The sequence below is a fragment of the Mizuhopecten yessoensis genome, unplaced genomic scaffold (genome assembly GCF_002113885.1).
Source record: "Mizuhopecten yessoensis strain PY_sf001 unplaced genomic scaffold, ASM211388v2 scaffold7551, whole genome shotgun sequence".
NCBI classification, from domain to species: domain Eukaryota; kingdom Metazoa; phylum Mollusca; class Bivalvia; order Pectinida; family Pectinidae; genus Mizuhopecten; species Mizuhopecten yessoensis.
The window spans coordinates 953,530-979,668 of NW_018407104.1; the positions used below are offsets into that span (position 1 = coordinate 953,530).

The window sequence follows — 26,139 nt, forward strand, 5'->3', positions numbered from 1 at the left end:
CCACATCTACAACTCTTTCGTACCGTTATTCACTCTCTGACTCGCAATCCAATACTTCCAACGCATCCCATATTTCCATCGAATCCCATATATCCAATACTTTCAATACACAACGGAATAAACACTCAAGTGACCCCGACTGACACAGTTCAAGAGGTCACGAGAGTTCACAAAATGGCGACGTCCATACACACTAGCAGGGTATACGTTCTCTGCAAAAACATTACATTTCTCACTCTCTCCAGACGGTTCTTACCCTGGACTAACGATTAACCAAGATAATCAAGGTATTTACATCTGAATAATAACCATACTGAACACTGGAAAACACTTAAATAAGAGTAAATACCGTTTGAATGGACATTGGTGTTTAAAAACATGTGTTTGACAACTCCAAGATATTTACAACATTTAAACTACTGTCACACTGTACTGGTGACTCTACAGTCAGTGACTATTATTGAACAGGGAGATATCATACTTCATGACAAAAAATCCAGTAAAATACCACATTTTTACAGTATCACACTAAATGTTTCGTTTTATTTTGCTTAACGTCATTGTATATTTGCCCTCTTGTGATAGCGCGGATCCGATGCCAATGCTATGGTGCTATCTCACTGCAATATCATGCCGAAGTCACCGGCACAGCATTCCGCTCGGTAACATTATACTGACAATGGGTGTACCGGTTGTTGTCGTAATCGTTAGAAATGGCTAATGTTGGACCACATGCAGAATCGGGAATTTCCATTCCTGTGTCCCAAAACTTGGCAAGCGTTTTAGACATGTTAGGTGCATAAAAAAACTAGAACACTTCAAATGAATTGAAAATGGCCGTTTTTGTTAAAAGCGACATGTTTATATAAGAACTTTATCTATGAAAGTGTTTATCCAATGTACTTAAAAGTCTTAGATGGGGTAAAAATAGCCACAAATTCATACGCCTTATGACATTCTCACCTCCTTCTAATGGTCAGCGTCCGCTCATATCAACCATAGATAAATTAATACAGTACTTTAAAATTCATGATATTGAAATATAATAAAAAAAAGTATAACGTTGTTACATATTTTTGCTATTATGTGGATATACACTGCAACTCATTTCATCTCCTTTCTAACTATTTCTTACCTTTTACATATGAAATACTCTAGATGCAGTGAGGTTATGATGACCGAAGTAGTAAAAATAGTTTCTTCGTCACAAAAAAGACAGAGCTATCTATGAAATAATTTAATGAGAGCGTTAATAATTTATCGAGCAGAACTACAATTGGTTTTCCACAAACTGAGCAAAACCCTTTAATCTTTCGCATACCTTGTAATTGGAAAATGGAAAAAAAGTTATAAATAGCAAAACCTTTTTTCATTATTGAAGTAGATGTCGGTCCCGTTTGTTAGTATGCTAGAAATTTCATTTCCTTTTGATTTATACTATTTTGCAGCAGTAGAGACGATGAAAGTAAAAAAGAGCGAGAATCCCAAATATCCCACCTCGAAGAAAACAAACACGAAAAACATCCAAAATTCAGCCATGACCTCTGCGGAACAGATAAGTCGTCTTTAGTAAGAGGTGGCTACCACAACGAGTTTGTGAATGAACAGATCTCCGGAAAACAGCATGATTTGTGCCAATCGATGTNTCGAGCTCGCTTCAGGAGAGTAGAGCTAGCTTTGTAAATAGTGCAAATCTATNAATTAATACAGTACTTTAAAATTCATGATATTGAAATATAATAAAAAAAAGTATAACGTTGTTACATATTTTTGCTATTATGTGGATATACACTGCAACTCATTTCATCTCCTTTCTAACTATTTCTTACCTTTTACATATGAAATACTCTAGATGCAGTGAGGTTATGATGACCGAAGTAGTAAAAATAGTTTCTTCGTCACAAAAAAGACAGAGCTATCTATGAAATAATTTAATGAGAGCGTTAATAATTTATCGAGCAGAACTACAATTGGTTTTCCACAAACTGAGCAAAACCCTTTAATCTTTCGCATACCTTGTAATTGGAAAATGGAAAAAAAGTTATAAATAGCAAAACCTTTTTTCATTATTGAAGTAGATGTCGGTCCCGTTTGTTAGTATGCTAGAAATTTCATTTCCTTTTGATTTATACTATTTTGCAGCAGTAGAGACGATGAAAGTAAAAAAGAGCGAGAATCCCAAATATCCCACCTCGAAGAAAACAAACACGAAAAACATCCAAAATTCAGCCATGACCTCTGCGGAACAGATAAGTCGTCTTTAGTAAGAGGTGGCTACCACAACGAGTTTGTGAATGAACAGATCTCCGGAAAACAGCATGATTTGTGCCAATCGATGTGCCGATTCTGCAACATTCCTTTGAAACTGCGGGTGGATTCCAAACTTTCACCAGACAGGTCATCGAATGTGTATGAAGAACCTGTTTCGTTCATGTCATCAGGATCCAAACGGAAATTGAGTAATGATCGGGGGCGTGTCCTGTAGTATATTTCAGTCCGCTACATGATACGTCTATTTGATTCTCTTTTTATCCTTATTCATTAGAAGATGGACTGATAAAATCGCCCTTCGTCTTGGTGCGTCGCCGTCCTGAAACAATTCCTGTTATCTCGATAATACAATATATCAGGACAGATGTTTCTCAACTGTTTGATTAAGATTCATTGCTGTTCACGTTTCATTTTGAGAATGATCGAAAAAAACGAAATGTCCGCAAGGCAGCCATCTTTGATTTTAAGAATTCGAGTTTGTCAAGACGAGCTCGACAGAGGAATCTCAAGTTTGATATTTAGATATCTGATGGCCTATTGTTGAACATGCATCGTTTTGAGACTGATTACAAAACAAGACATAATAATGTTTTATATTGAGACGATTCGAATAACAAGATGACTGCCAGGTTGCTATCTTGGACATTGAAAGTTCAAGCTTAGTGTTTCAAATTTCATATTTTGTATTCCTTTTGTTCATCATTTGTGCAAGTTTTATTTTGAGAGACTGACTGTATGTGAGAGATTTTATCATTGATAACCAACGATCCGATTTGATGACGTATGTCAAGGTTTTAAAACTCAGATAATAACATGTATGGGTGGTTTGAAACAAGAAAGTGTAGGCTTACACTCTTAAAATGCGTAATGCATTTCTGCGACCTATTATAGTTTTTCTACCCAGTTGCTTTCGTAAGCTGTTTCAGGGCGTCTCTCAAACAAGTCTGTGAAGCTTTTAAGAGTAAAATCATTACATAATTGTTGTTGGAATGAAGGTTTAGTGCTATACGAATGTAAAATTCGTTTTTAAAACGTCTTTCTAACTTTTATCTGAACTTGTTAAGATAAAAATATGAAAAATAGCTATTTCTTTGAGGAAACTTGAAGTTCTATAAGAATGTGAAATCTGTCTGTGAAGCTTTCAATTTAAAGAGAGAATATGCTTTTCATTTAAGTTTGACGTACGTGGAATTGGATTTATATTTCACAATGATGTTGCATTCTCTGTCTCTGTCAGAGTGTCGAGCTCGCTTCAGGAGAGTAGAGCTAGCTTTGTAAATAGTGCAAATCTATTGGGCGTAAACGTATTTTTTAAGATGTCACGCGACAGTACTTGTTTGACACTCGGCGGCATAAACATGTCGTGTTTACAAAACATTGTAACCTTATAGAGCTCATAAAACATATTATTAAAAATATCTTAAAAGCATCTTGTGCCGGTTGTATACTGGGGAAAATGATGATGAATACATTTAATTATTTATAAATGTTCGATGCGTTAGTTTAACGGAGAGTAGCCGGCTCGGTTAGGTATATTATATTGTTAAGTCCCAATAACAGCACAAGTCAGTTTACGACATGACTGCATTTCGTGTAATGTATGCGTGTATGTCTGCTGGAGGTGGTTACCTCACTTAAATACCGTGACGAAGGTACCCAACATCGTATTCCCCCGGTCACATTATATTGACAAAGGGATAACCAGTAGTATGTCAAGAAAAATAATTATCATATTGTATATATCCTTTCAATATAGTTCTGTTCTCGTTTGTATTCGGAAGAAATGCAATAGCTCAGCATGTCTTATAGCAGTGACATAAAATCCCCTGGTCCGTTTCCTGAAAACGTTTGATGTCTTTACCATTTTCTGTTAAGGAAGAGACGTAAAGCGTTTTCATAACGGATTTCAAGATACATTTTTTTTACGTGTTAAGCATCAGATTACCACGAATGATTCCTTGAAGTATTTCAGAAAAAATAATATTTTCAGGGTACCAAGGTCAAAGTCGTCTGCTGTTTATATGTTGGGTCTAAGTAATTGATATTCCAGCTGTTACCTACTGCATTAAAAGCGGGAACCCGTGCAGAGTTGGGGTCTACTTTTATGATCTCTACCCAGGGACATACAACGGAGCCCATTCTTGCTAGTGCATATCGAATATAGGGGTTTAGTGCAATGGTGGTTTATTAATTGTGGCGACGATCCTTTAATCGTTATAAACGTTTCATGAATATTAAAAGGTTCATTGCTTACGTTCATTATGCCCATCCACTTAAACCAGTTCAGTAGTCTCTTTCATGTGTGTGTAATTAATATTGATTCGAAATAAATGAGTGCACTGCAGGTAAACATGAAATGTTGATATCAATATTTAGATAATAACAAGAAAACAAAGTGATGAACCAATGTTAACATATATGTGTGTTAGGTTACCAAAACAATGTCAATACCACTCCCTGTAAGAACATGCCATTCTTGATATAAATATTAAAACATGTAAGAACTCAACAGGCCGTTTATACACAATGAAGTGCAGAATATTAGTTTAAAAATGATATAACTATATATGTACACACTTGTTTTGTAATTCTTATACACTCAGCATTCAATAAACTTGTAACTATCTTAATATTTACTCATATATAAAACATGGTTATCAATTGCCAGATGTTCAGATCAGTATAAATAAGACATGATCGTATGAAATAATACTTCTTACACTAATCACCTTTCACTCGGCTATGTCTGTCCATGAAATAATCCAAACGCACTGTATATCTCTGTAATGACTACTGTCTGCTCTTTGTCAGTTTTGAAAATGCCGGTAACCCGTTAAAAAGTTTGCATAATTCCGGTTAGTCGGTCCGCAGTAAATAAACATTTTTGTTTGTATATCAAAATAACGTTTATTTATTGAAACTTCGATAAAAATTAATAAGTTAACTTAGCATTGACACTTATTAAACTCAGTTTTATAAATACATCAGACAGATGCTTAATCCAATGTCCATATATTACTTCTTCATGATATATCGGACTGATGTATAGAACATGTTCAAGGGCGGTAGCCGAGTTATATGGCTTTGTTGACATCGGTCAGCAGTTGGGCCGATATCATTTTGTCATGTTTATATATATATTTATTGTTGCAATTAGGTATTGAAAATATTTCTATTAAATAACTTCTGGTTATTAATAAGTGTTGGAAATAGATATATTTAATTACCTTTGTATCAACTATTGTCATCAGACACTATACTAAGAGAAAAGAAATCAAAATATTAAAACCAAGTCTCAACAGGCCACGGTAAAATGTTGCGCTAGTTTGTCTACCAAATCTTTGTACTTCGTGACGTCACGTTACTATTGTAGTGTGATGGCATGTATCTAAACATTGTCTTCGGGTTAGAAAGTATGGATTATGAAAAGTTCTTTTTACACAGCCAATACAATGTTTTATGTGGCGTTTTGATGATTAGTACGATATGTACTAAATTTCGTTACATATTGTACATACGCTTACAGCGAAATCGATTTTGTGGACAACTCGTACACATTTAACACCTTTGTGTGCATACAATGTATGCTTCATTGTTCATTTTTCTAATGAAGGTGACAGTGTACATATCGTACTAGTCATCGAAACATCTCATAGAAAATTGTATTGGTTGTATAAAAAGAACGTTTTTTAATCCAACCTTACCAACCTGAAGAAAATGTTCAGAAATATCAGAACAAAGTGCAGTCAAGCTATTGTCAAAGATGTGGGGGAATTAGCCTAAAAACAAATCACCTTGTGTTTTAGCTGAGATGTAGAGACTTGTATATAACACCTTTTAAGTCTGGAAATATCATAAAGAAAGCACCGAAAGATCTATTGAAAGAGTAAACAACAAAATAGACATAACAGTACTATCGAGTGACACTGTATGGGATATGAACAAACACATGAGGCGTATAGATGAACGAGCGTTCGACTCAACTAAACAACGCCACTTGACTAAAATAAATCATCTTGTAGAAAAATCAACACAACATCAACACAGATGCAGCTCGGAATTTTATGTATTCTATGCTAATAAGTGGGTAGTCAACATCTATAATAAGGAGCTCACCAGTAGCGAGAAAACGTTACTTGCTAATGGTATGAACTATGCCATCGTTCCAGATAAATCCCAGGTCATGATTTTGTTATAGCCACAGAACAGGCATGTAAGAAACTAAGCTATGCTGAGGCTGGTCCATTGGTTACAATGTTTCCAGATTATTAGAAGAAATTCTTAGACCGCTTTTTGGGAAATCGGAACACCGTGTAAAGAATTCGAAACATCTAGCGGAATTTATGTCTACCATCATGATTCAGGAAGACGAAGAATTGATATACTTGATGTTGTCTCTCTCTTTACCAACACACCCATTGACGACGCACTTAGGTAGCAGTGTACAATAGTGTACGGTGGCCATGTGTGATATTTTCATACAATGAATAACCCCTGTAATTTTACATGTATCAAAATTAAAAAACAAAATCAGCACTAAAATTGGCATATACATGATGAACTGGACTATGTGGGATTCATAATTTTTCAAAACAAAAATTTGAATTTGGTTTGAGACTACAGTTTTGGGAATTTACCAATCTGCATGTATCTACACAACAGAAGCTAGCTTTGCATGGAATCTATTTGTGTACTCAGCACATGTATAAATATTGTGAAAAATCCGCCGGAATGACCTATGCTAAAATGTTAGTATTTCTGTTACAGAATAAGCGATATTTAATTTCAGGCAGGTTTTAAGAAAACCATTTCTACTTGTGGGGGTCAAATTTTGGGTCGAAAATCATGTTTATTTAGCATTTTTGGTGTTTTTTGATGTGGCAACCATGGTTTTCACAAGTCCCAAATCTCGGGAAAACAGTTTTTGAAAAAAAAGCAGTCTTTTAAACAAAATGAAATCAAAACGTAGTTTATAGATATATAGATATATGTAGGTGTGTTGTGCAGGATAAATCCACTATCCATGTTTATCTTAGACATGCCTTTTATTTTAAGAATCAAGCTGGCTGGGGTATATATATTAATTTTTCATCATATTAATTAGATTATGTTCAATTTTACAATGCGTATCTCATAGTATTACAGTGACCAATAGACTGCCAAGAATAGGTATGGCCCTAAGGTTACAGAACAGGTAAATAACATGTTGAAGAGTGACCGGAGTTTTACCTGGTAAGCCGTGGATGACATAGAGAGCCGATATATAAAGATTTTGCCCTTAATACGGAAACTAAAATGTCTTTATTGAATTATGGGTGTGAAGTTTTGGGACATAATGTATCGCCACAAATTTAAAAAAAAATCCATCTCCTTTTTCTCAAAGACCAATTAAATGTTAAGAAAAAAGTCAATACTTCTATTGTTTACTTTGAAACTGGGAGATATTCATTATATGTGCAACGTAAAATGACCATAATGAGATATTGGTTAAAAAAAATAATACTAGTTACTGTGTTTTAAAATCATGTTACGACGCATTAGTCACATTGAATATCAGAAAGCCTAATTGTAAAATTAGTTGGGATTAGCAAATTAAGCATGAACTATNCTTTTCAAAAGTGATGCCATGTAATTGTGACGTCACCAAGTTGTTCTTTTGAACGTGAAGAGCCCTGTGAAGGGTGGAAGCAACTGGTGTTTTAGTCGGTCGTTAATTCTTTTTTTTTCTATATTGAATAACATATATGTATTTAAAGTGATGACTGCCCGACGTCGGCCCAATAACGGCATATTTAGTCGATAATCCATCCTTTAACCGAGATCGGCCCGATATCTGCGTGCTGGCTGGGGTATATATATTATTTTTTCATCATATTAATTAGATTATGTTCAATTTTACAATGCATATCTCATAGTATTACAGTGACCAATAGACTGTCAAGAATAGGTATGGCCCTAAGGTTACAGAACAGGTAAATAACATGTTGAAGAGTGACTGGAGTTTTACCTGGTAACCCGTGGATGACATAGAGAGCCGATTTATAAAGATTTTGCCCTTAATACGGAAACTAAAATGTCTTTATTGAATTATGGGTGTTTAGTTTTGGGACATAATGTATCGCCACAAATTTAGAAAAATCCATCTCCTTTTTCTCAAAGACCAATTAGATGTTAAGAAAAATGTCAATACTTCTATTGTTTACTTTGAAACTGGGAGATATTCATTATATGTGCAACGGAAAATGACCATAATGAGATATTGGTTAACAAAAATAATACTAGTAACTGTGTTTTAAAATCATGTTACGACGCATTAGTCATATTGAATATCAGAAAACCTAATTGTAAAATTAGTTGGGATTAGCAAATTAAGCATGAACTATGTAGTTTGGATTTTAATTATTTGTGGACTTGCCAATATGTACAAACGAAAATCTTTTTTTTTGCAAATGTATGTTCAACGTGTTCATGATGTATTTATCCAAGAATTACGCAGTGCTTTTGATGCATCTTCAAAATGTTATTTGTACAAACATATTGTTGATACCTTTTGCGTCCAGTTCTATCTGACTAAGCCCATTAATTTAAGGGTAAAAAAGTTATTGAGTCAATTTCGCAAGCAAGCACACAGTCTTAACATAGAATCTGGTCGCTATAATAATATTCCAAGAGAATATGAACAGTCTGCGATAAAAATGATGTCGAAGATGAAGTACATTTTGTACTACTTTGTCCTGCATATTCTGATTTAAGAAAAACATACATCAAACAGTATTATTACCGACATTCAAGTGTGTATAAACTAAAAGAATTATTTTCCTGTAAAAGTGTTAAATCTTTAAATAAACTGGGTAAATATTTGTGGCACGCTACTGCTAAAAGGAAAATTATCCTCGCTCAGTAGTGATATTATATTAAAATATAATTTGAAACTACTTTGTTATAAGTGTACATGTATAATAATAGTTATTTAATATTCGTTAATAGCGCGTTAAATAATACTTTAATGACATCCCATGATTCTTTTTGTCTGTTTGAAGTTATATGTAGTGTTTTCATTATGATGTCATCATTTCATGACGTCACATATAAACATGTAGTAACGTCACAAATATGATTATATTGTTATATACTTTCCTTTTCACAACTTTACGAAAAATCATGCTATAAACCTGCACGTGATATCATTATTACATATCTGTAGGCATATGTATAATTAAATGGAATTGTCCTCCGCCATCTTGTACATCACATATGAATTTTGAATATTTAATTATGAATGTTTGTAACCTATATGCTGTATTGCATTTGGATATATAATAAAACTTTTTGAACTAAATGATACCGTGGATTTTCTCACCTTGCCGAGGTACGGGATGGGGAAAGTTACAATCCAGGTACATGTATAAAGTGGCCTGTACATGTTTACCTGTATATGAGACGGTGTCAATATTTGTTATGATTTTACAATCAATCAATCAAATCAATCATTTATTTTATTTAAGCGTCACAGGTCAATACAAACATTAAAACAGGTATCTGAGAAATTTAACCATAAAACTATATTAACATCCTACCATCAATGACTTATGAGACACTATCAATCTTTAAAATTACTTCAATAGTCCATACCTAAGAAATTATTAAATATTACAAAAAGGAAAAGAGAAATTAAGAACATTTCCTAAATTATAGGATATATATAATAAGTAAGATTAGAAAAATCCTTATATACAATTTTAAAACATCCTCCTTCAGTGTAACATAAAGTATAGAGTTTTTTCCTAATGAAAATTGGATATTTGGATTGTCCATTAACAAATATAATTTTCCATTACTATCACACTTTTTGAAAGTATCACAAGAGTTGTCCATCTGATGAAATAGAAATAGTCTTTGGTCACTATACAAAGAACAGTCGCATAAAAAAATGAACTTCAGTCTCCATTGAGTTAGTGCAGAAAAAACAAAACCGCTCATGTAAAGGAGTCGGGGGTCTACTATATCGACCAGTCTCTATCCTTAAAGGAGAGCACCACGGTAAGGTTCAGGCATATTATGTTTAACATAGTGTTCTGGTTTTAAATCTTTCTTGTATTTCCTGTATGTCCGCAATTTGTTTCCATTTACAAGGCCCCGATCGTTCCAAAGTTGGCCGAACCAGTCACTTTCGTCCTTGTCTTACATTAGTTTTAATGACATTTAAAGTGTGGTCAGTGGGTTTGACTCCGGATTCCAAAATGTTACGTAGATTATACTTTTCACTCAGCCGAAGTGCTCGCGCGTCCCACGAATTATGTCTCCGCTTCGACCAAACATGAATTTTGTATAATAAACGTCCGTGATCAATAAAATTAACACGGCAATATAGACGAAAAACTTCAGTACTTTGTTTTACATGTGTAGATTTGGGTCGTTAAAAAAACACCGAAACACCATTTCTTAATTTATTTATTTTTATAAAGATCAGCTAATTAATGTAGCTAAAACATAGAAACACACTTGAAAATTCAAGTTTAAATGTTCAAACACGAAACCGTATCATATTGTTGAGCCATTCCTCAATTTATACTAACCACGATTGTCACTATTAATTAGCGTTCGTCCATCGTCCGCACAAATGTACACAAGCAACAATCGTCTAGATTGTCATCGTTTGTACATCGTGCACACATCGTGCGCACACCGCACATCATGTAACGTTGTACGTTCCCACAACTGTACTCTGGATACTTCTGTATCGCTAAAATATGTTCACTACAAGTGATAATGAAATGTACTACAGTGAATGTAGTTTCTCCCTCCCTTCACAGGTGTGTCTCCCATTTTAGCCGGGAAAGATCAGCTTTTCACCCCCTATGAAATAATAGGATGGAAGAAAAACAATCATCCCCTACCTTGAGGGTGTGACAGAGAAATCTCAATCGCACCCTCAAGGTAGGGGAAGATTATATTAATCACAAGCGAAACAATAAGGTAATAAGGTGATCTCCACTATTTAACACGTGTGCATAAGCAGTCCCATTCGGATTTGGGCCAAAACCAACTCCTCTTTCCGTGATAATTAATAATAATTATGATGGTGTTCTTATATACCGCTTTATCACAATCTATATCGTCTCAAAGCGGTTCACAAAGTAGTATTCGTGGTTATTGGATCGGTGCAACAAGCCAATGTCTTTTCAAACTTCCTGGGGAGCATACAGCCGGTGCTGTCATTTCTGTGCTCACAGCTAGCATTTAACAATTCCAGCATTGCATTTTTTCAGGGTAGGGGACATACAAAAAAAGTCGAAAAGAAGAAAATGAAAACATAATATTGATAAATTCACAGTAAATCCCAACATCGGTTTTCATGATTTAATCATAAATTGCGAAAAATAATGTATTTCCATTTCATGGTATGTCAATTTCACAAAAATGCACAGAGATTTCAGAAACGTCTCACACCAAATCAGCAATGTTTTTCTTTTCTCCTGGAGATTTTTCCGCCTCGATAGGGATGCTGTCCTTGCAGTCCAATTTATGAGAAATTATATTCCAAACATTGGTCACAGAGATGGAAGCACAGAATACGAAAACACATGCGATTACCCAGATGTCGTAGAACTGGGTGTGTTTTACAAAAGTGAATATGTAGTGAAACGGACGCACACCGAGCAAAACGAACACGGAACACATTAGAACGTTCTCGAGGACATCATCCAGTCCACGGCATGCTGTACACTCTACTTCGTGTGCGGCTCGACATTCTTTAAAGACAATGAATCGTCTGTCTGTTGTTCCTCCTACAATAGAAACGTATACAATTTAGGTTTACAAGATACACGAATTTGTATTTGACGTCGCACATTTAAAACAACAAGCAAATTCGTGGAATTTATATCCCCCGCTTGCAGGACATATTGTAAGTTAACATTATTGAGGTTAGGTTTAAACATTTGAGTATCGTGCTGTTGAGTCATAATGTATAACTTGAAATTTGAAGAAGAAAAAAAGCCCTATACCTCATTGATTATCCGTAAATATGCACAAATCACATCGGTTGGCAAACTTAGCATGAGTTGGGTGTGCATAAGGAATTTGGTTGAAACATTTTACAATATCTACAGCAACAAGTACTTATTGTAATGGAAGACCATTACAGATGTCCCCCAAACTGCCCCCTTGGTCGCAAAGATGCATCAGAAAAGGATCGCATTGCCATAGTACAGCTACAATGTACATACTAAATTTGAGTGAAATTGAGCAATTTCTAAATTGCAACCAATCAGAATCCTCTGTGTAGTTGCTATGGCAACGGAACGTATGCGATTGAATTTGCAGTCCCCTAATACCCCTATATACCAATTTTCATCGAGATCAAACAATATCTAAATTGCGACCAATCAGAAGCCTCCGTGTGGTTGCTATGGTAACGAAACTTATGTGGTGGAAATTGCAGTCTCCTTATACCCCTCTATAACGATTTTCATCAAAATCGAACAATATCTGAATTTCCATCAATCAGAAGCCTTCTTGTGGTTGCTATATGATTGCTATGACAACGAAACATATGCGACTGAATTCGCAGTTCCCTTATATCCCTATATACCAATTTTCATCAACATCGAACAATATCTAAATTTCGACCAATCATAAGCCTCAGTGTGGTTGCTATGCTAACGAAATTTATGCGGTTGTATTAGCAGTCCCCTAATGCCCCTATATACCATTTTTCTTAAAAATAAAACAAATATCTAAATTTCGACCAATCAGAAGCGCCTCCATTTAGTTGCAATGGCAACGACACATATGCGGTTGAATTCGCAGTCCCCTTATACCCAAAGATACCAATTTTCATCAAAATCGAACAATATCTTAATTTCCACCAATCAGAAGCCTTTGTGTTGTTGCTATGGCAACGAAACCTATACGGTTGAATTAGCAGTCCCCTAATATCTCTATTTAATACATTTTTGCCAGTGAAATATCATTTTTTTTATCGAAATTGATATCTTTCACAGTGTGAAAATATCACTTTTTAGTATTGACCAATCATAACGGTATCTTCAATTCGCTGCATTCAAAGGCAACGATATTTTGTCACAGATTCACATGAAGCGACGGTAAAATAAGTGGTTGTTATGGTAAATGTTTGGTACACAGACTTAAGTATTAACATATATATACCAGTAATGACATTTTTATAAGCAATCATACCAGAAAATAGCAGAAAACGTCGAAATTGCGTTGAGAATGCCACTCAAAATGGCGCGCAGCCTTGTTGTCAAGCGTGACGTCATTAGAATATGGCGCTAATAATTACGCTTCTGATTCCCGCCCTTTTTTATGCATTAGATTTTTCATGTTTTATGCTTTAAAAATGTAATAAATAGAAAATCCAATGGTGTCTTCAGTAATAACAAATATATTTCACTCGTGTCGCTTATATTTTGATATTTTTCACTCGTGCTGCGCACTCGTGAAAAATAACAAAATATTAGCCACACTCGGGAAATATATTTGTTATTACTGAAGACACCATTAAATATCCTCTATATACCAATTTTCATCAAAATCGAACAATATCTAAATTTCGACCAATCAGAAGCATCCGTGTGGTTGCTATGGTAACGAAACCGATGCGGTTGAATGCGTAGTCCCCTAATATCCCTATATACCAATTTTTCATTAAAATCGAACAAAGTTTGAAAAAAATCGGTTAACATTTGTTGTAGTTATTGCACAGAAACAAAACCCAGCAGATATTTACGTTTTTCGTTATTCAAGGGGCCATAACTCCGCCAAATGGGGTCCACTGAAAGTGGTCATCGAACCTGGCTGAACACTTAAGGCATTTAACACTGTGACCAAGTTTGAAGAAAATCGGTTAACATTTGTTGTATTTATTGCACGGAAACGAAGCGTGACAGACAGACCTACAGACAGACACATTTTAATATCTCCCGTTTCGGTGAAAGCGGGGGATAATAAATAATAGCACTGTAGTGCTATTCTTGCGACAAACATGAGGTATAATAACATCTACATGCAGGTAATTACAAAGGCTAGTTAATGACAGACAAATATCACAGAGGCAGTTTAACAAGTAAACAAGGTACACGAGAAACGCAGCACATGCATGATCAGACAGGTAGCACTAAATAGTAAAATTTGTGAACTGAAAACTTGTATGTCACACAAGTATTTCTAATTAAGGAATAAAGCACCATGACAGTGCAATTTACATATATGCTAATATAGAATATATGTATAAGACTAACACATTTAATAATCAAGGGGGCTTCTGGGATAGAGCACCTTTGGTTCCCGACTTCAGCCAGGTAAGCAGCACTTTTGTAGCTGTCTAAATCCAATGATTTAATTACTCTCTGTCGCCCATATTCGAAAAATATTGGTCTGATATGATTTGTCCTAGAAGGTACAACCCGATTTATGAAAAGTGAAAAAAAAAATATCTATATATTTTGGCTAATAAGTAATAGTAATATGTAAACTGTTTAACCTTATTTTTAACTCTGGAGTGATCCCTGAATCCTGGACAATTGGGATAATAAAACCAATTTATAAGAAAAAGGGTGACCCTAAAGACCGTGATAATTACCGGGTATCACACTGATACGTTGTCTCGGGAAACTGTTTACACATATTTTGAACAACAGGCTTAATGACTACTCAGATAAACATAATATAATCTCTTCTAATCAAGCAGGTTTCCGTAAAGGTCACTCCACGGTTGACAATGTTTTTGTATTGCACACGCTGTTATCTTTATATTTGGCCAGTAACAAAAAAATGTATACGACTTTTATCGATTTTAGAAAAGCGTTTGATACGTTTGGAGAGTAGAACTTTTCAGAAAACTTTATAAAGGCAAAATTAGAGGCAAATGCTTTACTATTATCAAAAACATGTATGAAAATATAAAATCATGTGTAGAATTAAAAAACACAAAGTCTGAGTTATTTTCTTGTCTAGTTGGTGTAAGGCAGGGAGAAAATCTATTCCCTTTTTTATTTTCTATCTACCTTTATGACATGGAAGACTTTTTTAGAGCCAATAGTTCACTTCCATTAGAACAATTGAAAAATAAATTTCAGACTGAGCTGAATATGTGTGTGGATCTTTTTGTCCTGTTATACGCTGACGATACAATTCTTCTTTCTGATTCTGCTGAAGGTTTGCAAAATGCTCTTAACGTTTTTCAGAAATACTGTGATATATGAAAATTAGAAGTTAATGTGAAGAAAACAAAACGTATTCTGTAATCGCAAATCTAATAATAACCATGTATTTAGAATTAACGGTAAAGTTATAGAAGAAGTGGACAATTTTAGCTATCTGGGTGTGACATTTAATTACAATGGTAGCTTTTTGAAATTTAAACGAAAGCTTTGTGAGCAAGCCCAAAAATCCATTTTGTCTGTGTATCGTAATATAAAAATTCAACACCTTCCAATAGACTTGCAACTTAAATTATTTCATACCCTAGTTAGTCCTATATTGTTATATGGATCTGAAATATGGGGTTACGAAAATATCAAAATAGTAGAACAAACTCATTTGAAATTTTGCAGACGAATTTTGGGCCCGATAACTTCGACTCCAAACTTTATGATCTATGGTGAATTAGGTCAATTTCCTCTTGAGATAGCTTGAAATGTATAAATTAATATTATTAATTATTGTAGAGCTTAGAGAAAAATACATTCCTCTGTATTATAGAAAAAAACCGTCTCAAATTAAAATGAGTTGTCTGTTGTCATTTTGTAACACGACAGTATTAAATGGAATTTGTCTTTTGTTGGAAAAAATTAACAAACTGTTGTAATATGTATCATGATTACTGTTTTGTGAACTTGCCATCCATTTTTATCATCACATGTGTATTATTATACTCCGATACCTCATGTTGTACATTTTAATGTATCTGAGGAAAAACAATAAACGTGTAAACAACAAACAAAGCTAATAAGTGGATCTAATTAGTGGGAAGGACCCATATTAAAATCAGTTTAAATAATAATTAATAAGCACTAAGTAATTAAAGAACTTAATGTATTTTCATGTTTTCACATATAGGGTTGACATGATTTACCCTAGCAGGTGCAACCCAATTCTTGAAAAAGTGAAAAGAATATCTATTTATATTCTACGCTAATTAGCGGATTTAAATAGTGGAAAAGGTTTATATTAGAGTAAGTTTGAAATTTAAATAATTAACACACAGTAATTAATGAATTTAATATATTCTTCATGTTTTCACATATTGGCACGCTACCTGGGTATTGCAAGCAATTTTTGTATTGCAATATTTAAGCAAATATTACAATATATTCCAAATTTATGATTTTATACAACAGGCGAAGATACGTTAATTGGAAAATGATTTCATACCGTTTCGGAAGATATCACACGAAGCATGCTGCATTTGGATAAAACTGATTGAAATGTTAATGTTATATATGTACAAATATTTAAAAAAAAAAATGTTTAAACCCTTAAACAACTAATTGAAAACATATTGCAGTATATTGCCATTTCAAAATCGTATTGCAATATGTTGGTACTGCAATATTATTGCCCAATCTTACATTTAAAATCATTTAATTATATGATCTTATTTGTCAAGCTCAAACTGACTAGTTAAATTGATTTTTATTGAATTGATGTTACATTGCCTTTTCTTGTATGTGTTCCACAATATCACAATTACCTCATTTTGAAAGCTAAATTGATTTGACCGAGTCTAGGACTGAAACACATGAGGGCGCGGACAAAATGCACAATACCATAGTGCGCTTACATATAATATTTCAAATTCGCAGTCATCAAAGGTAGATACATACATATTGTACGTAATCATAAATCATGTATTTTAACACTGAAATAGTGCTCAGCGTACCGTACACGCCACAGGGACCTTGGAATTTGTTACACGTTTTAGGGGTTTAGATCGAATTTAAAAGAATTCCACACCCATTGATTATATATATATATACGAGAAGGATGGAAACTTTTCTATGTCGAATTCGGCGGCCATTTTAAAAATGTGTATTCTTGCGCTTTACCAAAGGCCAAAATTACACTTTTTTGACACCAGATTGATCACTTGAATAGTCATTGTGTCACCTTTTTAAATGTAGCAAATTCAATTTTGCTGCATAACTTAATAATGTTCAATATGATGAAAATGATAGAAACAAAGAGGAAATTTATATATGTTTGGTAATTTTATTTTGCATGTTTAATGTAACTGAAGCACTTTTGATTTTTAAGGTGAAAAATAACACAAATAATAATGGAACAAAAAAAAAGAACAACACGGACCCCAAGTTTGTGTGATCGTTTTGAAAGAGAAACCCATTTTTCTTTCAATCCATTTAATATTTAAAATAGATTAGTTAAGAAGCTGAACTTTTTATATCAAGCGTTAACCTGCAAATTTTATTTTTAATTTAAGGGGTATCGTAAATCGCTTTTCTGAGTTAAGAGTATAAGTTGAAGATTTTTGTTTCTTTTGTGATTTTAAAGAGAAATACTTTTTTTATCAATTCTGCAAACATTCATCCCTAATTGATTACACACGGGGAAGATATAGTATTTAAAATTGTTCTTCAAATGATCGAAACAAAAACAAATCAACGAAAAACACAAAATGTTAAATTGGTATCTTTGACCGATCTTTGCACAAAAACGAACAAACGGGCACTTAATTCTTTTTTCATTTCCTACTATGTCCTTAACTCCTTTTCCAAAAATGCATGTAATGTAAGAAGAACCTTAAATACAGGATTGTTTTGACTTTTCAGCGGAGCATATCCCTAAGCTTATTTTTGTGATTAAGTGATTTACCTGTTTTCTTGTAAAAAGCCACCAATAACATTCCAATAGACGGTCCGAACAGACAAACTGTCTCCAGGAATATGGGCAGGAACTGACTTCTTGCATCCTGTGAGCAAACAACTAACTGGAAACTATCCGAGGCTGTTTTGAATGAGAATATTTCGTGATTGACCGATGTTTTTAATGCGTACAAAAGGGCAATAGTGCCTATCAAGAGTACAACATATAACAATACACCACATTTGACGGTAGTCTGACGCTTCCACGACACATTCTGTCTCACGGACGCTAACAACAGCGACATGCATATCACACCGTAATGAACTAGCGCCATCAACCTGAGATCAGCACATCTGAAGTCAGGGAAGCTCTGATCATTGTTCGATGATTTGACCGTTACTGTTGTAGTATTTGGTACTTTGTTCCCCTGCAGAATTTTAGCATTTTTCCGGTTTGAATATCCTCCCGCTGTAATTTCCTCGTTTTGTTTCCGGTACACCAGCACATCTCCATGCAAGTTGGTTGACATGGCTTTTGTGTAAGCCGTATGTTTGTTAAATCTGAAATCGTTGGCGCTACCGCTGTCGCTACGACTTCCTGTCAACGAATCGGAAACATTACCTGCAAGATAGCTGTAGTGTTGTCTGACATCCATAAATCCGGTACGATAGGGCGCTACCAAATACACCGTTTGTAACGATGTGCCTACCACCATACACACGATTATTAGCAAACGATTCTTGCATCGCTGTCGAATGGCATTGATCACCGTAACTATGGCTATTGCATAGAGCAAGAAGACCACTAAAGCCTGAATAACGTCATACATTGTGCCGAGAAAGTAAAACAGAGTGTCTGTCCCGCTATGAGTATCCGTCGACATCTTGTCACTGACTGGGGTGTTTATTTCAAGTCGTCGCTACACATGTAGCGTGTGACTGCTCATGTGTATCGGACCACGAATCAATCACCCAATCGCAGATCACTCGCTCACCCAGTAGCTGTGTTTCACTCCGTGAGTACAGTTGTACTGTAGGAAAATAAATCGATGAATAGGAAATAATGCATGTACAGTTTATTTTCTATACCACGGAAAAACTCAAGTCCATGCAATGTCTATACTACGCGCTGATTTCATATCAGAGCTTTTTCGCTCAGATTCTTTTTATTCACATACATCTTCTGAAATGCAACAAATTTGTTTGGACAAAAACAATTGAACAAATGGAATAGACAAGAGGCTTATACTAAATATGTCTTCTCCTAGCCGGTATTCCGTCTTTGCGTATTGCAGAGTTATCTTCTCTTGGGAGCAGGTAGTGATTGTTACGTCACTTGTTTGTGAGAGTAACGTCATCAATTTTAGAGAATACGACTTAATTTTATCACACAAACCAATGACGTAACAATCAATACCTGCTCCTAAAGGAAGATAACTCTGAAATACGCAAAGACGGAAAAGATGATATCAAGTTTATGCTATTGATAAATATCCTGTGCAAACAAATGAACATTTTTTTAAGTATTGTGGACTTAATTCGCCCTGAAGGTTTAAAAACCTCTCAGATAGTTGAAGTATTTGTCAAACAGGAGCCAATATATGATTGAATGATTTAAACACTAATATCATTTTAGAAAAGTAAGTATAGAACATTGGCAGGATTAATGATGTGTTAAATATACAACTTACGAACCAGATTGAACTTAATAATTGTGTAAGTAACCTATGTAATATTTTTAACAATTGCACTTTGCCATATTGTCATGTCAAAGTCAACGATAACTGCCATGTAGATAGTTACCCTAACAACAAGGTTAAACAGAACAAGCCTTAGGATACAGATGAATGTAAAAAGTTGTACATTGTTTACAAAAGTGCTCTTCGCGTTTTAAACAATTGTTAATCAAATACTTATCATGCAAGTATTGTTGGTGCGAAACGCAGACATAAAAAAATGGAATTCCGATTAAAACGACAGTGCAAATGTCTCGAAGGAGATATGTTACATTTACTTAAAAGGTCAAATCCGAAACAATTGTCAATTTTTTTTCCAAAAGCAGAAGTAAGGAAAGGTTTTCGACAAGTTTAACAATGAAATTCTTTTCACACATTTAAAAACACTTTTTACAGATGATAATACTGATGTAACTCAAAACAGTAATGATTGAATTGATAACAAATCTGTAGATGATGAACTCGACAAGGTTATTACTAAAGATGAAATAACAAAGGCCATTTGAGATTAAAACCTTATAAAAGTGGTAGTGAAGATTTAATAGTAAATGAACTTTTTATCAAAGGCTAAGATATGCTGATGCCTTGTTTAGAACGTTTATTCAATTCTATTTTTAAATCAGGGGTTTTCCCGGAATCTTGGTCAGAAGCTTGCATAGTACTAATTTACGAGAAAGGTGACATAAATGATCACAATAATTATCGAGGTATTTCTCTCGTCAGTTGTTTTGGAAAACTCTTTACGAGCATTTTGAACAACAGAATTTTATTTTGGGGAAAAAGAATATAGTGTTTTAACTGATGCTCAATTTGGATTCCAATCGGGTTTATCAACTTTTGATGCTATTTTTGTTTTACAAACGCTTATAAATAAGACCTTTCAAAACAAAAAGAGGCTTTATTGTTGTTTTATAGATTTTCGTAAAGCTTTTGATTTTATTGACAGAAGCAAATTGTGGGGCAAACTTATAAATATTGGAATCCGAAATATTTTCTACAAATATTCTTTATATCGTAATGTTAAGTCATTTGTTAAATTTAATGGAGTTTTTAGTGAGCACTTCTGTAATAAGTCGGGTCTTTTACAGGGAGAAGTTCTGTCTTCAAATTTCATTTTATTTGTACAATGATTTTGAAATAAGTTTTATAAACAATAATAGTGCAAGCCTTGAACTCCATCTGATTAATATTTTTTCCACTTATGTACGCCGACGATATGGTTTTGATGTCAGAAACACATGAAGGCTTGCAATCAATGCTGAATTGTTTAAATAATTATACAAAGGAATGGAACTTAAAAGTTAATCTATGACCGTATTGGTTATTCTAATTCAACCCTGTTAACTGCAGATGATAATACCCTGTCGGATGATAGTAATGAACTTATTTTAACTAATGTCCAATGCTATATTTTTAGATGGTACTGAACGATTTAAGAGATTATAATATAATAATTGAATAAATGAAATCTAATGAAGACCTCTATCATTGAACAGTTTGGATAGTATGTATATCACTATGACATCTTTTGTAGTAACTTTGTAATAATGTACCGTAGAGTACTTTCTTACTTAGGCTGAGTACACATCTTATATAGATGTGTTGTATGTGTGAGGGTATGTGTAAGGGTGTGTGTGTGACATGTAGGCATGTGAGTCTGTACAAAATTGAGTAGATGTTTATATATTTAATTATTATACATTACCCGAAGTAATCATTCTACTCTCTGAAGGTTTGTGTAATACTACCATCAATGCTTTCATGTTAAAATCTATTCCTCTTTATATATATTTGGCTTGTATATATGTGGTACCTATTTAAGAGGACGTATATAGGCTTGCCTGTTGTCCAATCAAATTGTTTTCTAAACAATAAAATGTGTTGAAATGAAACTTAGAAGTTAATATTGACAAATCCTATAGTAGTTGTTATTAGAAATGGCGGGAGACTTAAAAATAACGAAGTGTGGTATTATTTTTCATTTCAACAAATTTTATTGACAGATGTTATAGTCAAATGGATTGAATAACAGGCAAGCCTATATAAATTCTTTCCATGAGTGGCTCAAAATTTGATCATATATACAATGTAGTTACAACAATAATGATTAATTAATTTAAGGATACTTTGAAATGAAAAAGTATAAAGAGTGATACTAATTAAAGGATAAGGGGAGATAACTCCAACATGACAAACACAAAGGGGATAAATTCATCATAGGACATCACAATAACAATACACAAACAACTCACAATCATACATCCAACTAACATACAATTATTTTCTTATTAAATAGTCACAGTCAGTATATCATATGTACAGTAAGAGTAGACTTTGACCAAAAGTCCATATGCATTTATGTGCACAGGTCATTGCTACTAATACTGTGTATGAGTAAAAAGTACAAATTTAAATAATGTGACAGAAAGGCAATATAATATTATGAACAAGATATAACAAACCTACTCAACTGTAATATCATTTATCATTATGCATCAAAAAGTTTATACTTTGGTATTCCATTAACAATTCTATCTAGATAATACATCGTGGCTTTCTACGTCATATACAAATTAAAACGCCTAGTTTTCCCAATAAATATCTGAATATGACTTAGCATCTGTCTGTTTATATTCAGATCACATGCAGGACAACCTTGAGAAAATATATTTAAATCCATATGGTTATGATTACTAATATTATTCAAAGAAGTAAACAAAGTATTTCGTTGTTCGATATACAGTGGACAATTGACGAAATAATGAGAGGCTGTTTCATATTCAAAAGAACAAGCACAAGTTGGACTATCTATTAAATGGTCACGATATAAATCAGAATTTAAATTACTACAGGAATTTCTTAATTGGCAAAGAATAATATTTACCATTCTTTCACCGTCGTTTTTAAAAATTGAAGCTACTTCTCTGTCCTTAACTTTATCTTTATTTTGTATTTTTTTAAACAGAGCAAGAGATGGAGAGTTCAACATATCAGTATCCATAGTGTTGACATCGCGGCACATAAAGGGGAAAACTGTCAAAATAGTTATTAGTTCTACACATAGGTGGGTTAAAGAGTCTGGTTTGTCTAAGAGAGTAGGGATTGTTATTATGATTGTTAATAAAAAGATTTGTGACATTTTGCAAGTATTGAGGTGAGAGTCCATGCATTATCTTATACATCATTATTTGTTTATGTTTATACCTTCTTGCAGACAGTGTTTCCCAGCCAAGTTCATTATATAGTTTATTGTGTGATGTCCCTGAACGAAGACCAGTTATAATCCTAGCTGCTTATAGTTGTACAGATTCAAGAAGTTCAATAGATTGTAAGGTGCAATTATCCCATACAATGTCTGCATACTCCAAAATTGGTCTAATAAATGCAATATATAATTTAATTTACGATTTACGAAGTGTGGTATGATAACGATCAACAGTTAGAGATAGTAGACGAATTCAAATATCTAGGCATGCTTTTCAACTACAATGTTAAATGTCTAAAAACACAAAAACATGTTGCAGATCAAGGTAGAAAAACACTGTTTTCCTAAATGTCAACACTACGTAATCATTGTTTAAATATTGAATCCCAGTGCTCTGTTTTTTAACTCTTACGTTAATAGTATTTTGTGTTATGCTTCCAAGATCTGGGGTTTCCACAAATCACCCGATGTAGCAAAAGTACATCTCAATTTTTGTAAGAAGTTGTTAGGAGTTCGGAAAAATTCTTGCAATGATTTGGTTTATTGTGAGTTAGGTATTTTTCCTCAAATAGTACAAAGAAAATTGAGGATTTTTAGACACTGGCTTAAGCTGAAACAGAGTGACAATTGTATATTAAAATCATATTATGATGAATGTGTTAATGTAAATGATGGCTGGATAGTTAATATTAAGCATGAGTTGTCTAGTATTGGTTTGGAATATATGTTCGAAAACAACCTACCTGTTAATGTTGCTTTTAAGATTATAGAACAAAGAACTTTAGTTAATTGTCGACAGAAGATGATAGCAAATTCATCAAGGTCATCTACAGGTTATTTATACCAGCACCTTGTTGATAATGTTTGTCTTCGATTTTACTTATGTAAATGTATAGAACCTAAGTACAAACGCATTATTACATGTTTTAGAATGTCGTCTCATAATTTAAATATTGAAGTGGGTAGACGGAACAATGTTGTTCGACAGAATAGATCGTGTACTCGCTGTGCTTCTGGTGATATAGAAGATGAATTTCACTTCATCCTAAAATGTCCTTTATATCAAGACATGAGATGTAAATATATCAAGCGATTCTATCACAGAAGTCCTAATGTTTTTAAGTTAGCGTAATTATTGAGTCCTTATAATGTTAAAGAATACTGCAATCTAGGAAAGTATTATTATTTTGCTACGAGAAAACGTAGATAACTCAATGTCTGATATGGAAAACTACTTGTGTACTTTGTTAGCTCAGTCTCCTCAGTTTAAAGTTGTATAATAATCTCTTGTACATGTACTGTATGATGTAATTGTTTGATATTCAACCTATGAGTCGATTGGCTCTTGGGAAAACAAACTGTAAACTGAATATGTATAGGCCTCAAGAAACTTTATGCTAACCCACATAGGCCGTTTCTGTTAGGTTTTCAAGATCGAGAATGTAATGCACGTACAGTAAGTACGCAGGTGACAAACGTTTGACAAATGTGCATATATGGTGCTAATTGACAATGAAAAATGGTATTTACCATGCATAAGCTCTGTGTTATGATATTCACGATTTAGTATGTGAAAATTCCTCTTATCTACTCGGCAATTGAACCGTCCTTGTCCGAAGCGAACATTCCTTTGTGTGGCTTAGTGAAATTTAACGTGCGTACATATAAGTTTATATGTGACTATTTCTGAACAAGTTTGGTACGAGCTCAAAATGGACACTTCTCAGCTCCAGACGCTTCCCAAAAACGAAAGTCGCCAGAAAACACAACATCAAGTCCGAGCGTTCTTACTCAACTAAGAATCAGGAGAAGACATTCGTTTAGTGACATGACTCTAGAACTTACGCCATCTTTAAAAATGGACGTCGGCAAAGGTAAAGTGATTGTCTTTACTTCACTCATCCATGGCGCCATATATAACCCTACCTTTACCTCTGCGGTTGCACCAGTATGGGTTGAGGCCATGCTCCAACATTTCAAAAGCATGATGAATACAGTTGTGTTGTAAATGATGGAAAAAATTGTAAAATCCCTCAACAAGACCATTATTGATCAAGCCGATCGTATATATGACCAGTTTATTCAAATTAACAATCTCAAAAAGAGCAACACCTGTCTTACCAATACCTGTCATACTCTACAGGATAAAGTTAAATCTCTATAGACCGGTCTAGAAAAACTAGAACAATACGGTAGGCGCAACTCACTGCGTTTTCACGACGTCAAGTGAACCTACTCTGAGTACACCAACACCGACCCAAAAGTAGTAGCTATCTGCGGAACGATGTTCCTAGATCTTTCCAAAGATGACATATTTCAGTCACACATCATTGGGAAACCCATAGATGAGAAGTACCAAATCATCTGTTGATTTGGCAATTGGAAGATTACAAACCTTGTTTATCGGTCAAAGAAATCCCTGAAACGAAACACCGATCGAGTGTTTATCACTGCAGACCTGAGGAGACATCGACAAGACATGATGAAACATTTGTCCGCTGCCAAATACCGAGGAGAACTGGAATCATTTTGGACANTTATTCCTAGAATTCCAGGACAACCCCTCTAAAGTACTGATTAAATCCCTGAATGACCTGTACGAGAACCTGCCATCCCTGCGCCCCAGTGCTAGGTGATATGTTCCTCCACTTGTGAAATGTCACTTACACGAACTGACTTTTTATCTGCTGTATCTCGATTTATAAACAAAAAGTACAAAGTTGATTTTACCATTCCTTACATATGTAGTTTTGTTCTTTGCATGTGTTTACACATGTCCACGAATGTGCAAAAATCAAATCACCAAAATGTACCTACACTGTATAGTGAATATGTAGTCAGTGCAGCTGTCATGGCCGAAAAATGTATAGGTAAAAAAAAGATTCACAAATAAAACACACAAAATAAAGCGAATCATTAAAAAATGCGAAAACAATTCACACCATGACAAGTTTATAAACAAATGTTTATTAACTGTACTTTATGTAGATATGAAAATTAAGACTTTGTAATATGAAATATTGTGATGTACATGAATAATTGTAGGATGATAGAAGTATGACAAACATCTTGAGCATTG

At 34.0% G+C, this 26,139-nt stretch overlaps 2 protein-coding genes across 3 annotated transcripts in view; one reads left to right on the plus strand and one right to left on the minus strand.

The window, feature by feature from the left end:
- The window catches only part of LOC110453962 (tyrosine-protein kinase receptor torso-like), a gene marked incomplete at its 3' end in the record, with an annotated part of 72,169 nt that overhangs the window by 29,527 nt on the left and 16,503 nt on the right, over positions 1 to 26,139 (plus strand). The window lies entirely within an intron of this gene.
- LOC110453956 lies at positions 11,156 to 19,038 on the minus strand. 2 transcript variants are annotated; one of them, XM_021503214.1, is made up of 2 exons: positions 18,130 to 19,038; positions 11,156 to 12,047 (listed from the first exon to the last, which is right to left on the minus strand). In XM_021503214.1, exons 1-2 carry the CDS (start codon positions 19,001 to 19,003, stop codon positions 11,716 to 11,718), a joined length of 1,206 nt encoding a protein of 401 aa, XP_021358889.1. In that variant the 5' UTR covers positions 19,004 to 19,038; the 3' UTR covers positions 11,156 to 11,715. The 2 variants fall into 2 exon arrangements, with proteins under 2 accessions (XP_021358889.1, XP_021358888.1); XM_021503213.1 differs by having other exon boundaries at positions 11,156 to 12,059.